Source organism: Hemiscyllium ocellatum, chromosome 4, assembly GCF_020745735.1.
Source record: "Hemiscyllium ocellatum isolate sHemOce1 chromosome 4, sHemOce1.pat.X.cur, whole genome shotgun sequence".
Lineage (NCBI taxonomy): Eukaryota > Metazoa > Chordata > Chondrichthyes > Orectolobiformes > Hemiscylliidae > Hemiscyllium > Hemiscyllium ocellatum.
The window spans coordinates 67,871,682-67,889,451 of NC_083404.1; the positions used below are offsets into that span (position 1 = coordinate 67,871,682).

At 42.6% G+C, this 17,770-nt stretch overlaps 1 protein-coding gene across 1 annotated transcript in view; it reads left to right on the forward strand.

The window, feature by feature from the left end:
• Positions 1-17,770, forward strand: part of rims2a (regulating synaptic membrane exocytosis 2a) — an 839,749-nt gene that overhangs the window by 136,595 nt on the left and 685,384 nt on the right. Inside the window, exon 4 of the mRNA XM_060824314.1 lies at positions 6,448-6,466. Within this exon, the coding sequence (XP_060680297.1) occupies positions 6,448-6,466 (19 nt within the window). The remainder of the gene's footprint in view (positions 1-6,447; positions 6,467-17,770) is intronic.

Here is a 17,770-nt window from a genome sequence, read left to right on the forward strand (position 1 = left end):
TATCAAATACCTTTTGAGCATATTCACATGACACTGATTTCTGTCTAGACTCCTTATCAAGGAGTTCACCTCAATCTCCTTTTGACTATAAGGTCCACTAAACCTTGCTTTTAAAAAGGTTCACCATTACTAGAACACTAACACTTTATCCCAATAGCAAAATTGCAAGGTTTTGATTTCTTGCCTGCTTCTCGTTTCATTGAATGCTGTGATACTTTTAAATGTTGTCTAGCCACCTCCCCTGCTCTATTTAACCATTCCCCAAAGTTTGTCAGTCCAAATGTGATATGAATTCTGACTTACCTGTTTCTCAATGGAATGTGTGGTCCTCACTTAATGCTCAAAAACAAATTCAAACAGACTGAATTCGGTCAATTCATATGGTGTATCTCTGACGAAAATACAAACAGAATTCCTTTATCCTAGTCATCTGGGTAGTGTTGCTTACAAGGCCTCAACATGATCTTTAATGTCTGATGCCACCTTTCTAGTGCTCCCTGCAATTCTGGATGATATGCATTAGATCTGAATTGTTTTATTCTTAAGTGGATCATTTCAAAATTATTCAAGGAAGTTAAGTTTGACCCTTGATCTGATTGTATGTATGTCTGTGGGCAGTCCATATCTAGTGAAAAATATGATCAACTCTTCTACAATCCTTTTAGCTATGAGCCTCTGGAAATCTAGTGGAGACATTGTTAAAACAAAGAGGAAAGGTATTTGCTAAGTCAGGGTCCTATGCAATCAGTTAAGACTTGTAAAAAAAAGGTTCCTCAAATGCAGGAGTAGATTTTAAAGGTGTGACTAATTACTGCTGGTGATTTTCTAGTTACCTGATGTATATACATGTCTGGCAAAATGCAACTACATTTTTGTCCAGGCCAGTAAAAATATTTTTGCATTTTTGCTGGAGTTTTTCTTATCCCTAAATGACCTCCAACTGGTAATTCATGTGCTGTCCACAATACCTTTCAGTAACCCACTGGCAATACAACTTTATGAACTTCTGCCCATTTCTCATCTGCTGAAATATGTGATGGCCTCCATTTCCTCCTCAAGCCTTAATTTTTAAGACCAAAGAATTCAGGTATTCAGTTTTCTTCAGTGTACACTTTAGAACATGGCCTTTACTGTGCTGTAATTTCCATTTGGCCCTCGATGTTGCATCAACCTGAGGAACCAATCTGAAGCCCATCTATCCTACACTATTCCATTGTCATACATATATTTAGAGCTGAAAATGTGTTGCTGGAAAAGTGCAGCAGGTCAGGCAGCATCCAAGGAGCAGAAGAATCAACGTTTCAGGCATGAGCCCTTCTTCAGGAATGAGGAAAGTGTGTCAAGCAGGCTATGATAAAAGGTAGGGAGGAGGGACTTGGGGGAGGGGCGTTGGAAATTCAATAGGTGGAAGGAGGTTAAGGTGAGGGTGATAGGCCGGAAGTCAGGAAGAAGATTGCAGGTTAGGAAGGTGATGCTGAGTTCGAGGGTTGGGACTGAGACAAGGTTGGGGGGGGGGATTGGGGGGAGGGGAAATGAGGAAACTGGAGAAATGAGTTCATCCAGTGTGGTTGGAGGGTTCCTAGGCAGAAGATAAGGCGCTCCTCCTCCAGCCGTCATATTGCTATGGTCTGGCAATGGAGGAGTCCAAGGACTTGCATGTCCTTGGTGGAGTGGAAGTGAGAGGTGGAGTTGAAGTGTTGAGCCACGGGGTGGTTGGGTTGGTTGGTCCAGATGTCCCAGAGGTGTTCTCTGAAACGTTCCACAAGTGGCAGCCTGTCTCCCCAATAGAGGAGGCCACATTGGGTGCAGCACATTTACTGATGTGTGTGGAGGTGCAGGTGAAATTCACCACAAATTCACCTGCATCTCCACACAGATTTACTGCATCCACTGCACCCGATGTGGCCTCCTCTATGTTGGGGAGACAGGCTGCCTACTTGTGGAACGTTTCAGAGAACACCTCTGGGACACTCGGACGAACCAACCAAACGACCCCATGGCTCAACACTTCAACTCCCCCCTCCCACTCCACCAAGGACATGCAGGTCCTTGGACTCCATCGCCAGACCATAGCAACATGAAGGCTGGAGGAAGAGCGTCTCATCTTCTGCCTAGGAACCCTCCAACCACATGGGATGAACTAATTTCTCCGGTTTCCTCATTTCCCCTCCCCCCCACCTTGTTTCAGTCCCAACCCTCAAACTCAGCTTCCTGACCTCTCCACCCCCACTCCCACTCCGGCCTATCACCCTCACCTTAACCTCCTTCCACCTATCACATTTCCAACACCCCTCCCCCAAGTCCCTCCTCCCTACCTTTTATCTTAGTCTGCTTGACACACTTTCCTCATTCCTGAAGGGCTCATGCCCGAAACGTCGATTCTCCTGCTCCTTGGATGCTGCCTGACCTGCTGTGCTTTTCCAGCAACACATTTTCAGCTCTTCCCTCCATATCAGGCAACATCCTAGTAAATCTCCTCTGCACCCTTTCCAAAGCTTCCCATAATGCAGTAACCAAAACTGCATGCAATACCCCAAGTGCCAGAGTTTTGTACAGCTGCAGCATGGCCTCATGGCTCCAAAACTCAGTTCCTCCACCAATAAAAAGCTAATACACTGTATGCCTTCTTAACAACCCTATCAACCTGATTGACAACTTTTAGGGATCTCTACATGGACAGAGCTCTGCTCATTTACACTACCAAAAATCTTAGTGTTAGCCCAGTATTTTTTATTCTTGTTACTTCTTCCAAAAGTAAATCACCTCAGTTTTCTACATTAAATGCCATCTGCCACCTTTCAGCCAATATCTGCAGCTTATGACCCTTTGTAACCTGCAACATCCTTCAACACTATCCAGAACTCCACTGACCTTACTGTCATCTGCAAATTTACTAACATCCTTCTAAATGCTCATCCAGCTCATTTATAAAAATGACAGACAGCAGTGGTTCCAAAACAGATCCTTGTGGTACACCACTAGTCACAGAGATCCAGGATAAATCTTTCCCATCAATCACCACCCTCTGGTCATTAAGTTAACCAATTTCTGATTCAAACTGCTAAATCACCCTCGATCCCATGCCTTCATATTTTGTGCAATGTTACCAATGGGGACCTTATCAAAGCACCTTACTGAAATCCATATATACCACATCAACTGCTTTACCCTCATCCACCCCGTTTGGTCACCATTTCAAAGAACTCAGTTTGTGAGGCACAACCTACCTTTCACAAAACAGTGTTGACTATCCATAGGAGAAAGTGAGGACTGCAGATGCTGGAGATCAGAGCTGAAAATGTGTTGCTGGAAAAGCACAGCAGGTCAGGCAGCATCCAAGGGCATGAGCCCTTCTTCAGGAATGAGAAGATTATTCTTCTCCAAAAAGATGAATCCTCACTAACATTTTGACACTTTACCCACAACTGAAGTGAGGCTCACTGGTCTATAATGATGAGAGAGTTGTCTTTATTCATGTTCTTGAGCAAAGGGACCACATTTGTTATCCTCCAATCTTCTGGCATTATCGCTGTAGACAATGACAACATAAAGATCAAAGCCAAAGGCTCTGCAGTCTCCTCCCTGGCTTCCCACAAAATATTCATTTTGCACTTCCACTCTCCTGACTCCACACAACTTCCCACTGCTTTCCAAAGATGTGTAGGTTAGGTGCAAGTGTCAGGGGTAAATATCAATGAATGGTTTGGGTGAGATATTTTTCAGAGGATTAGTGTGGACTGGTTGGGCTGAAAGTGCCTGTATCCACACTTTAGGGATTCTAATTCTATCTTTGATTGGCTGTAATCTCTTTTTTTTTATTCCTGATATACCTACAGGGGTTTTCCTTGATCCTATCTGCCAATGACTTCTCATGTCCCCTCCTGGCTCTTAGCTCTTTTTAGGCTAACTTGTAATTCAAGTGCCCTAATTGAACTAGACTTCTCATCCTAACATAAGCCACCTTCTTCCTCTTGGAGATTCAACTTCTTTAGTAAACCATGCCTCCCTCACTCAACTACTTCCTCCCTGCTAGTCAGGTACATACTTACCAAGGACACGCAGTAGCTGTTCCTTGAATAACCTCCACATTTCAATTGTGCCCATCCCCTGCAGTTTCCTTCCCCATCCTAAATCTTGCCTAATTGCATCATAATTTCCTTTCTCCCAGCAATACCTCTTGCTGTGTGGTATATACCTATCCCTTTCCATTGCTAAAGGCAAATCAACTAAATTGTGGGCACTGTCACCAAAGTGCTCACCTACCTCCAAACCTAACAGGGCCTGGTTCATTACCCAGTACCAAATCCAATGTGGCCTTGCCCCTTGTTGGCTTGTCTACATTGTGAGGAAACAATCCTGCACACTGACAAAAACTGAACCATCTAAAAAGTATTTGGACTAGAGTATTTCCACTCAATATTTGGAAAGATAAAGACCCCATAACAAGTACCCTGTTACTCTTGCTCCTATCCAGAATCATCTTTGGTATCCTTCCCTCTAACATCTCTGGAACTATTTGGATGCCTATAGAAAACTCAACAGGGTGACCTCTCCTTTCCTGTTTGTAACCTCAGCAGACAAGTCCTGAAAGGTCCTTTCTGCTACCATAATACTGTCCTTGACTAACAAGGCCACATCTCATTTTTTGCTATCTTCTGTTCTTACTGAAACATCTAAATCCTGGAACCTACAACAACCATTCCTGCCCCTGCTCTATTCATGTCTGAAATGGCCACAACATTGAAGTCCCAGGGACAGACCCATGCTGCAAGTTCACCCACCTTATTCCAGATGCTCCTGTTTGAAGTAGACACTTCAAACCATCTTCCTGATTGCCAGTGAACTCTTGTAACCTTGAAATGTCATTTCTGACCTCCCTGCTCAACCTTCTGGACACTGGAACTACAATTTAGGTTCCCATCCCCCGAATTAGTTTAAACCCTCCCATAGCGAATTAGCAAATTCCCTTTCTTGCCCCCTCTTCTCTCTACACCCCCCCCGCGCACGCACGCACGCACACTCACACGCACACACACGCACACACACACACACACACACACACACACACACACACACACACCACCAGGATATTAGTATCCCTCTGTCCATGTGTAGACCATCCTGTTTGTAGAGGTCTCACCTACCCCCATAATGAGTGGCAATCTATTTAGCTGGAACTCTTCCCTCCTGCATGATCCCTGTAGCCACATGTTCAACTCTATTCCTCACTTTTTGATATAGTCGCTTCAAAGTTTGGGAGAAGATTAGTAGCTCGGGTGCTCGTTGTTGTGGTTCTGTTCACTGAGCTGGGAATGTGTGTTGCAGACGTTTCGTCCCCTGTCTAGATGACATCCTCAGTGCTTGGGAGCTTCTGTGATGTTTCCTCCAGCATTTATAATGATTTGTACCTGCCGCTTCTGGTTGTCAAAAAAAAATTCCCATGCAAGGACAGCACAAAACACTACATAGAACAAACAGGAAGACACCTAACGAACCGCATCCATGAACACCAACTAGCCACAAAACGACATGACCAGTTATCCTTAGTAGCCACACACTCAGATGACAAGCAACAGGAGTTCGACTGGGACAACATTACTATTATAGGACAAGCCAAACAGAGAACAGCCAGGGAATTCCTAGAGGCATGGCACTCATCCACAGATTCAATCAATAAGCACATCGACCTGGACCCAATATACCGGCCACTGCAGCGGACAGCTGGAACTGACAACCAGAAGCGGCAGGTACAAATCACTATAAATGCCGGAGGAAACATCACAGAGGTGCTTCACAGAAAGCTCCAAAGCATTGAGGATGTCACCTAGACAGGGGATGAAACATCTGCAACACAAATTCCCAGCTCGGCGAACAGAACCACAGCAACAGTTACTTCAGTTTTTTTTGTCTTTCTATTGTATCTGTTAATTTCTTTGAGCTAAAAAAATTCCACTTTCTCCTCCACCTGTTTTGTCTCAACCACATGGTTTCTGATAATTCTCCTTCAACTTCGTTATCTGTATTCTTTAATTTCTCCTTCTGTTTCAACTTGTTACCATAAACAGGAAAAATCCCAGAATAGATTTCCGGTAACACTTCAGTTGCCTGATTCTCCACTTTTTAAGAAAAAAATAGCAGGTAGCACTGATGAAGTTCTGCCCATTTCCCATCTGCCTAAATATGTGATGGTCTCCATTTCCTCATTACTGGAATTTAAGATAGTAGCATTCAGGGATACATTTGGATTCTTTTTCTGTGTATGCCTTTTGATACAATTGGTTTAAATTTTCATCTTTCTGCTGTAACTTAATTTTTCTGAACTAAAGATGTTTGCTTTGTCATCTGTTCCTGGTTTGTCTCAACCATTTGATCAAACAAGATCTTTGCTAATTCCACTTCCTTATCTCTCCTATTTCAACTGGTGACAGTGTAACCTCATTACCACAGTCAGGAAAAATCCCAGGAGGTATCATTGACTTATTCAGTTGCCTGAATTTCCACTGGTTTTCCAGCCAATAGGCAGCACTCCTACCTGTGAACTAGCTATATCGTTAGCAAGTTATAAGTTATATTCCTGGAGCTGAGAGTTTGTCCTGTACTCATTTCATGACTTCTGCACTGGACTACATAATTTAGCACTTGTCTCACTTGAATTCCTGTTACTAGCAGTTTCTGGCAACAGTCTTTCAGAGGTACATATCTCCTCATCTTTCAATAAGAAGATGGAGAGGATCTGTACCTCTTAATAGTGTACCTCTTTACCTGCTGCTCCTGGCCAAAGTAAATTTTACCTTCACAAGTATATGGTTTAAGATCTGCCACTTTCTTCTTAACCAACCTCTGACCTGGTTGTACATTCTGCTGCAGTATTCTAGCTTCCACTGTGCTTTCCATTACCATTAACAAAATTCACTAGTTTATCCTGTTTTCCTACATCTGGCTTGTTTCCTGATCTACCAATACTGATTTCATGTGGCCTAACTTTATTGCAGTGGAAACAGAGCTTTTTAACTTGTCGGTCCCCTTTAAGGGTTTCATTTTACCCTGTGGTAAGTGATCCCAATGATCTTCAGAGGTCTACCTGTCCTTTACCACATGAGGATTTGTGTTTTTCCCTCAATATCTACCTTGGATTGAAATGGATTTGGGAAGCCCAACTTTGTTTTATAGACCAACTCAATCAGCCATTTCAGCTGCTAATCATGCTGTTTTAACTCTGCTCTTCCAAGTGAGTTCTCTACCTCAGGAAGTAAATGTTTGAACTCCTCCAAAAATCATCAAGAGCATCATAGGTTTGTTCTATTTTTGATGCCCTTATCTACCTATCAAAATTACTTTGTTCAAACCTTTCAAACTCAATGTAGGTTTGATCCACAACCCTCAGATTTATGAAATGTTGTCTATAGCCTTCTGGCACAAACTCATGTGCACTTCAGATCCCTCTGATAGTGATGCAAAAACTTCAGTGGCTGTCTTGAAGTTTAGTTTGGATCAACAGAACACACGCCTGTGTCTTTGCCCAGCCACAAAAAGCTGAATGCGTGCTAACACCAAACCAAACCCTGCACTGGGTGAACTGGCCACTCCCTGTTCATTGTAGAAGTGTTGAGGACACCTAAAAGCATTCAAGTAGATAAACGCAAACTATGGAACTGTAACCAAGAGCAATATACCCTTGTTATAGTGGCAGCATCACCACAACTTAGTAAGGAATGTTGACAGCACTAGTTCTGCCACTAACATTTCCAGTGCCTAGGTCAATGCCAGGTGTTCTGGCCAGTTTATTTCTTCTAGAAGAGAGGTCCTGCTTTTCATCTTCCTACCTAGCTCCCTCTGCAGTATCTCATTTCTTTGTACCTGTGTTGGACCACTCTCTGGCTGTTCACTCTTCCACTTCAGAATATCTTGTTCCCACTCAGACATCCCCCACCCTGACACCAGAGAGGCAACACCATCCTTGCTTGCTTGCAGTCAAAGATGCTTGCTTTCCATAGAAGCCATTTCATACAAGACTTCTGCACTGCCTGCCCAGGGTATCTTTTGCTGTCAACCAACTGCGTAGCCCTTACAGACCAGCTCATTAAGTGTGCTGTGACATTCTCAGCCTCACTACAAGTCTGTCTGTAGTAGGTGCTGCATGTGGCAAATCAGGAATTGCAGCCAAATATACCTCCTGTGTACAGAACCCAGGATACTGGAAATCTAGGAGAAAGTGAGGACTGCAGATAGTGAACATCAGAGTTGCGTATGGTACTAGAAAAGCACAGCAGGAAAAGAGCAGAAAATAGATGTTTTGGGGCCCTTCATCAATCATTCCCAAAATGTTGATTCTCCTCCTTGGATGCTGGAAGTCTCCCTGATTTCCCACATTGTAGAAGGATTACTCCACAGGGCCAAGTTCTCCTGCCATTTCAAATCTTACCCACTCATTACCAAACTGAGGTTTCTCGCTCTTAACAGACTACAACTACAAAATGTATTACTTTACCTCCAGGCACTAGCTCAGTTCATTAAGGATAATTGCCTATTAAATACCTTATTAACAAAAGGTTGCCTCAATTGTTCAGCTTCCCATTTACCAGAGTTGTTCTTAGTGAATTCCTGATGAATTTAGCTTACTGCATGCTCCATTGATGCTCTGTGCTGGAAATGGGGCACCAATACCTCAATGTTTGTTCCATAGGCACTGGTGACATTTCACATTCAAGAATGTTAGCATCTGACATGTGCTTGTCTCAACAAACTCATTAAATCCCAATCCAGTTTGCACCTCAGTGCACCAGCAACTGTTGTAGTATTGCGGAGGCAAGGACACTGTACAAGCAGGGATATGCACTTAACTCATACATGGAATTGTTCACTGTCTTCTTGGAATTCATTGAGCCTATCTGAATGTTCACAACATCCCTAAATATGGTTAGTCAGCTATTCAGGTTAGTCTGAGTCAGGTTGCTCTCCACATAAGAATAAAGTCAATTGCCAACAGCCTACTACTAGTCTTGATTCTATGTGTTCCATTACGGACTGTTTTTCCTCCTGGAATGAGAGAGAAGCAGGTATTAAGGGAGATAAAAGTGGATGGCACTGGTCTTGCTTGAGTCAGGTTGGATATATAGAGCAAGTGAGTAGGCAGTTTAGAGTTATGCAGGGTTAGTGGTTTTTGGGATTAGGGAGAGAGATTGCAAGTAAAGGAAGATGTTGCATATAATTGAGACAGAGTCAGAGTGCATGAGCTTTGATGGGTCATTGATACAGTACCTGTGGCGTTGGAGAAGTGGCACTTCTGTTAGTAAAGTGCAGAAAGTCATTGACCTTCTTCTGACATTGCTAGACACTAGGCTTGATGGCTGTGAGTACATTAGTCAGGGTGACAGCCTCTGACTGGGTTAACATTGTCATTGCCTCCACTGCTGGTCCTGAGGAGAGAGGACGTCCCACCTGTGCACCATACCATGTAGCAGGACCTCAAGGTTCCTGCCTGTAAAACAGGACATTAAATTTCTCCCTCTTGCTATCTTCAGGACAAGTGTCAGGAACTGCACACAGCAAATTGCTCAGGTGCTCAATGGGCTTTAAAGACGATACCAGTGCCATCAGCATGCTAGCCACTTCAATGATCATAGCAGCAACTTCCAAATTAGAAGCAATCTAAAATAACTCCAAGGAGGCTGGTAAAGTGTAACCAAGTCACCCTTTTTAAAAAAAAAGGCAGCTCAAAAATAGTCCCTAAACTGAGGAGACCATCTGAATCTCCTGTTTATTTTGTTAAACAATTCAATTTACAAAACAATTAAACTTAACGCCTGTGTACAGAGAAACAGCAATCTTACAAGGAGAGGAGCAGTAGAGCTAGGCCCCAAACCCTACCATTCAACCAGTTCAGGGAAATGAGGACAAACCTCAAATCCCAGTTTCAATCAATCATTACAAACAGTAACAATGACATTTGCACATAAAAGACAGTCCAATTACATAATAAACTGCATTCAGTACAGACCCCCAGAAACTCAGCAAGCCCCCCTCCCCCCACCCCAAACACCTAGTTCTTGGTCCACCCTGACACCTTTCAGCCACCCAGGGTGACAGCAGTAAGGATGGCCTACCCACCTTCCGGCTTCCTTACCCACCTTTAGGACAGCCTGCCCCAATACCCAACTAGGGTGACAGCATGGAGGATGGCCTAACCACCTTCAGGCTCTGTCTGCCCCTATATACCATTGGGCTTTCATCCACCCTGATGCACCATCTTGCCTGTGGGCTGCTGTGACATCTTCCAGCCACCTCTAAGGCAGCCCTTCCCCTGGGACAGCAGCATGCAGGGGCAGCTGCCAAGCCTTCCAGATCTTAGCCTGCCCTTATGCACCTTCTGACCACCTCTAGGACAGCCAGTACCTATTACTCCTTCTCACACCAACAGCACTCTGAACAGCCTACCCACCTTCTGGCTCAGGGCAATTGGCATCAGGGTGGCCTAACCACCCTCCAGCTTTCAGGACAGCTTACCAACCTTCAGGTTAACAGGATGGCCTATGCACCCTCCAGCTCTCAGGCTAACAGCTTTCAGGACAACCTATGAGCCTCCCAGCTTAGTAAGGCCTGCCAGACTGAGGGACACAGACAACAGTGCAGGTGATAATCCAACAAGCAACATAATTAATTATCAACAAACAGTCCTTTCTGATACACAATCCATTAGCACAGATATTTCTCCTCAAAATACAAAGTCCATTCCCAGGAATGGAGTCCACTCCAGTATGCAAAGTGCATTATCAGTATGAGAGTCTACTCTAAACTGCAGAGTCCATTGCTAAGGCCAGAGTCCACTCCCAAAGGCAGCAAATGCACACCCCACAGCACACAGATATTCAGTCACCATAGAGTCCTGGCCCATCCTTGGAGAACCAGGCCCACTCACAGGAACATAGTACATTGTAAAGGTACAGTTAACTCAGGGGTTTGGTCCACTCCTGAAGGCAAAATCTTCTCCCAAACACTCCGAGGCCTAGTCTAAAGGGCAGGCCTACTTACAGGAACAGCTCATCTGGAAAGTTGTAGTTTCTCACAGGGGCTCAGTCAAAAACACCAAAAAAAGTGAAGACACAGATAAAAAAACAAATAAAACCAGGGTCCAAGGGCTAAGCCCTGCCACAAAAATCAACATTGTTCATTTCTCAAAAGGTGAAAGAGAAAAGAGTAACATACAGGCTGCAATCAGCCAGTGAAACACCAATCCCCTAATGGGTACGGAGTTACACCTGAAACACATTGTGTACTTCAAAAGTTTAGAAATCAGTCCTCATTAAAGGAATACCAGTTAACAAACTGGCTAAATAATTCAGGAATCAGGTTTCCTCTCCCCAAAAATGCAGTAACCAACAGTTACACACTGACTGTGGCCCAGCCAGCACAGATTCAGTCCCCTAATTTGAGAAGGTTCTGAATCTCTTGTTTATATCAGTCAGCCAGGGCTTTCCTGATTGCCCCAGGTTAACAATCCTAATCATGGATCTCAGTCACTGAGATTGACCTGACCGTGTTCCAGTCACTACACAATCAAAATATATGTCTGATTGAATGGTCATGCAATTTTAATGGCAGTTGATTTGGGCGCAGCTGTATCAGTGTTTGCGGAAGCAGCCTTCACCAAATTTGCTTTAGTCTTCCAACCCTTAAGTTCACCTAAGAACTCAGCCAGCCAGAGAACCTACACTGGGCAACCCCTACAGATTAACGGTTCAATCTTCAGTGCCAGTCCCTTCTTTGAAGCAGCTGGTTCAATTACCAATGATTATAATAAAAGGCTTGGGGTGAAATCGGTTGAGAAAGATTCATCTTGATTAGGTCAACACTTTTCATCGGAAATGGCTGCCTGAGTGAAGTCCTAATTAAATACCTGGAAGTTTTTGAGGAAGGTTGAGGGACACTTACCTGTTGACCGAGAAGTAAACCCAAGATTCTGCAAGACCTGCCCATTGCCGTTTGCCTTACGTGCAAAAGTACAGGAGGCTGGAAAATGAAGGAATCATCAAACCAGTCCAGTTTGCCTAATGGGCAGCACCAAGCATGCAGATTGTGAAGTCCAATTAGTCTTTTGGCTTCTGTGGGGATTTCAAACAAAACCGCTTTTCATAGCTCGATAAATACCCAATTGGCTGCATAGCATACTTATACGCAAAATTGTGAGATGGGGGGGAAGTGTCCTTCACGAAACCAGACATGAACCGTGCACACCTGCAATTGCTACTGCATGAGGATTACCAGAAATATATGACAATTAATACCCATAAGGGTTTGTTATACAAGTCTGCCTTGTAAAATGTCCGAATTTCCAGCAGTTGATGGAAAACATTTTACAAGGTCTACTCCAGGTTGCCATTTATCTAGATGATGTGTTAATACCAGGAAGACCAATAAAGAACATTTAGAGAACTTTAGTGCTTAAACATTTCTGCAAAGCGGGTATGTGTCTTGGGAGGGGAAAAATCTGTATTCCATGCATTTCAAGTGACCTATTTAGTCTACAGAGTCAAGACTGAGTTACACCCATTGGAAGATAAAATGAGGGTGATCAAAGGTGCGTCAGTTCTCACATCTTTCCTTGGGTTATTGAATTATTACAGAAAATTCATACACAACCAGGCCTCCATCCTGCTACCCTTACATCTGCCATTGAAAAGGAGTCAACCTTGGATATTGTCTCGTAGACAAGTGGTAGCCTTTAGGGAAGCGAAGAAGCAGCTATTGTTGACTAAGATGTTGGCACACTACAATCCCAAGTGAGATGTGATGCTTACAAGTGATGCCTCCCCATCCAGTATCTGGTAGTGTTTACTCACAGGTGACCCAGCAGAGAGGAGTGCTCCATAGGGTATGCTTCCTGGACTTTGGCTAATGCCAGGCAAAGATATACCCAGTTAGAGAAGAAAGGTTTGACGGTCATTTGTGGTGTGAGAAAGTTCCACTAATCCCTTTACAGACCTAAATTTGTAATAGCAACAGACCACAAACCCCTGCTAGATTTTTTGAAAGAGAACAGGGCCATGCCGCCCATCGCTTAAGGTCGATTTTGGCAGTGGGCTTATTCTAAGTGCATACAGTTACAAGTTGGAACATTGCCTTGGAGGCCAAGTGGCAAATGCCTTGTGCTGCCACTCACTGGTGGATACACCATCTTTGTGCAGTGACTCGAACAGTCCATTCTGGTTTTAAACTTTCTGCATGCCATATTGTCATTGCTGAAAATATCAAACTCTGGACACAAAAATATCCTATCCTGGTAGTACTAAAACAGCTGGTGACAGGCAAAAATTAAAGAGCAACCAGAACTGAACCTGGTGAAACCGGATCACCATAGAGCATAGCTGATAATTATGGTGATCAAGAATGATTGTCCTGAGCACAGGTAATGGCTGAACTCTACCAGGGTCATCTGGGAGTTTCCAAAATGAAGACATTGGTGAGAGGTTATATCTGGTGACCAGGATTGGATGAAGACAGCTACATTGGTGGGGCAATGCCCAGAGTGCTATCAAGGACAAAACTTACAGCCAGCAGTTCTCCCACTCTTGTGGGAATGGCTGAGGAAACCCTGGACTCGATTACATGTCGACTGTGCTGATCTTTTCATGGCTGTATGTTTTTAGTCATTATGGACATCCATTCAAAGTGATTTGACATGCATTGAGTTCACTCATCAAACATGGGGTCACCAATTGAAAAATTGCGAGCACCTTTTGCAATACACAGACTCCCGCAAGTGTTGATCACAGACTGGCCATCATTTACCAGCAGGGAGTTCAAGTAATTCCTTAAGTCAAGTGGCATTCAGCATGTAAGCATAGCTCCATCCATCATCCAGTGGTCTGGCAGAAAGAGTAGTCCAAACTTTGAAAGCATACTTATGGAGGTGGTAACAATAATGAGAAGTTGAGAAGCAAACTACTATTCAATTACGTGTGTGATAAATTTCTTTTAGAACTATAGTCAAAATGCTCCTGCACTGCACGAGCAGTGTTGTTTTCTAGCCATCCTTCCCACACTGTTGCTGCTCTCAGTTCTGCTTAAAATATTGACACTCGTGTCTCACCCATTCCCCAGTCTATCTCTGTTCACCTCGTTCTCTGATCAAACTCCAATCTTGGCTCAAGACACTCTCTGTTCCTCACTATTCTAGTTTCTTTACCTGAGCCCCTCCCTCCCCAATTAAATATCTCTGTCTCTGAGTGGCAGTTCCCATTTTGTGCTGTCATCCTGCTGGTCCCAATACTCTACTCAATCCTTCAGGTTGTGTTTTTCTAAAACAAGTGTAGTTTGATTAAACTTACTGCTCTTAGTAGGCTACAGAAGAGGAAAACAAAAATATGGAATAACCTTTTTATCATTTTAGCTTCAATTCAATTTGAAAGCCTGGCAAGTAATACTCGAAATGGCAAATGACTTGGAAATAACATTGACCTAGCAGGCATATGAACACAGATGAAGAATACAACGCAATACGTGAAAGTACTCAATTTATCAGACTGAGAGAGTAAACGAGTATAAAAAATGAGAGATGATTAACATTCATAGGAAGAACTGAAAACACCCCATGCACCTCAGATGATAAGAAATTAAAAGGGTAGAAGAATTAGGGATACAGATCTTTGAAAACAGCAGAGTAACTTAAAATGTTAAACATTGAGATCTACTTCAAAAAATATAGTATCGAATCCAAACCACGTAAAGATAGCTTAAGTTTTTAGAGCACTCTGTTAGATCTCATTTGAATACTGATCTCAAAGTGTAATAAGGATATGGGTGCACTGAGCAAAGTGCCATAATGACTTATAGGGATGGTAACAATAATGAAAATGATTATAGCTACCAGGAAAGAGTCACAGATCAGGGCATTCTTTTGAAAAGTGTACATGGTGGTGACTTGCTCAAGGTGTTTAAAATTATGAATTGGTTGTACATGGGGAATTATGTTATTTTAAACCAGCAAAACAGAAAAGATGTATCCTGTACAGTAATCTGTGGAAATCCAAGAAACCAAGAACAATTTAAAGTAAAAATGAACAGCTTTATTTCTTAAAGTATAACAGAGAATGATTAACTAATGACTCCTTACAACTCCTTCCTCTAACCTATCTTTTACTTTCCTTTATATAATACTAATCTGATAAAAAAAACCCCAATTAAGATTTACCAAAAATTCAAGTTTTCAAAACCAGCCAGTTGTTGAATCTTCTACTTGGGTCTTCCTGTGTCTTTTCTTCTTCTTGGGGATTATGCTTCACAGGTCATGGATCAATAAAGGTATCTTTAAGAGAGCTTTTTTTTTGGGCAGTCTCTATATACTGGCGGCATGGCAGTTCTCCACTCAACTGTTCAATTTTCCCCAGTCTTATATCACAAAGCATGGGATTGTGTCATTGGCTTTTAAGATTGTCAGTATACTACTTGATTGGAATTTGGTATTTTTGGGTGGTAAAATTTAACTGATTGGCCTAATTCGAAACTGTTTTTGTCTTTAGGCAACCAGCTACACTAACTGCTGGACCACAAGCTACATTGTATCTTGTTGAGAACACTTGGTACTGTCAGGTAGTTCTGCTGGCTTTTAACTTTTTTAAAGAAACAGTGCACCCACATCTTCATAACAATTATTACCACATAATTACAAATGACACAAATGTAGAAATGAGAAGAAATTGTATTAATCTTGAGGATAGTTAGTTTGTGGAACTTATTACCACAATTAGTGATGTACAGAAATACATGTAACATTTCAAAAGGAAACTGGTAGCATGCATGAAAGTGAAGGAAGTATAAAGATATGATACAAAAACGGAGGGGTTGCTGGAAAAGCTCAGCAGGTTTAGCAGCATCTGTGAAGAGGTATCAGAGTTAATGTTTCAGGTCCTTACTGGATCCAGACCATTAGCCTGATTTCTCTCCACAGGTGCTGTCAGAGCTGTTGAGCCTTTCCAGCAATTTTGGTTCTTGTTTCTGATTTCGAGCATCCACGGTTATTTTGTTTTTTACGAAGAAAATTTGAGGTGAGCTGGATTGAATTGGAGACTGAAATGTAGGATAAAAGCAGGACAGATGAGCCAATTTTCAAGCTCAATGTTCTATGTAATTTTTTTGTTAATCTCTGGCAATATTAATGTCATTCTCTACCTGACTCTTGAACCCAGAGAAAGCTCAAATTCCTTGGGCACAAGTGAGAGAAACAAATGACGTTTTAAGCAGGAGTTCTTATCAAGGCTCCTGGCCGAAACGTCAATTTTCCTGCTGCTCGGTTGCTGCCTGACCTGCTGTGTTTTTCCAGCACTATTCTAATCTTGACTCTGATCTCCAGCATCTGCAGTCCTCACTTTCACCTGAGAGAAAAAATTGTCTGTAATTGTACCTTTAAGGTGGTGTTAAATGTTCCCTGTTCATTAAGCTTAGAAGGGTATTACTTCAATGAAAGCTTGTATATTGAAATATAAGAATTTTGTTTTTTTCTCCTGTTACATGTAACAATTGCCCAGAGTTAAAAACTCTGTCCTAGTTTTGATGTGCATAGCATTTATGTAAGCATCTTTCCGTTAGAGTATGGCAGCTATGGTTAATTAGTTTCATGCAGTTGTTTTGAATCTGCCATTGGTACTTCTTGTGGGTGTTGTTATCATTAAACCAGGATGCTATAAACCAATTATATCAATATCATTATAAAACATTCTTCTCCCTGGTGTGGCATGAGCAATGATGAAAGCGGTGGGAAAATACAGAGCGAATGAAAAAATGAGAATCTCAGCTTCAAGAAGACTTTTTGCAATTTGTTTTCACTCAAGCTTAACATGGCAACTTCAAAATTTCACCATTGAACCATGACTACCGTAAATCCATGTATTTGCAACCCTTTAAGCTTCCACTCACCTTATTTGTTATCACTTGGCATGCTTCTCTCCTTCCCAAGAAAGTAAACAGCACAAATTCCAACAATGTAAATTGGAGTGGGTATCTGACCAGTGCAGCTCACTGATTGTCTTGTTCATCATCCAACTGTTTTTTCTTCAGAAGGTCCTGCATCCTCTATGGGAACGATTATTTTTAACTCGTTGTCCATCAAGTTGTCAAAGCAAAACACTGCATCTCGGTCCAAGTTAGACATTGCTTTAGCCCTTCAGTGCTTTTTTTCAGCTCAGGGACACCTATGACTTGCATATATCTGCTACTTTGCTTTCCATGCAGGGATACACATACATCTCTTGAACGTACACATATATTATTTTTTGGTTCTTGGTTTACTTTCTTGGTATACACTCGCTTTGCACTTATTTGGATGCTACCAGCCCCTATCTACATGTTCTCTTCGTGCAAGCTGACACACTTCAGCATTGACAAAGGGACTGCCAGTGTCTGTGGCTCACATTGCTCTTTAGTTCAAATGGAGAGGTAGACAGTTTGTATGGGTGGGGGGAGTGGACATGCTGTTATGCGGCAACCTGATATGTCAATGTCATAGCTTCAGCATTTTGTGTGTCAAATGCGTGCATATGCTCCAAGCAATGGGTATTTGTGAAAGTCAGAGAAGAACAATCCTTAGTGGGGTGAAGGTGGTCTCTGGTCTGTGGTCAGTCAGTACAATCATAGACAGCCAACAGACTTGTATGACTCCAGTCTAGGGGTTTGGACATCATCAATCACACTTGATCCTCCCAGAGCCTTGTGGAAAGGTGCAGAATGAGCTTCCCTTTCCTCTGGTTATGTCCTGAATGTAGAGGCTCTGACTGCACAT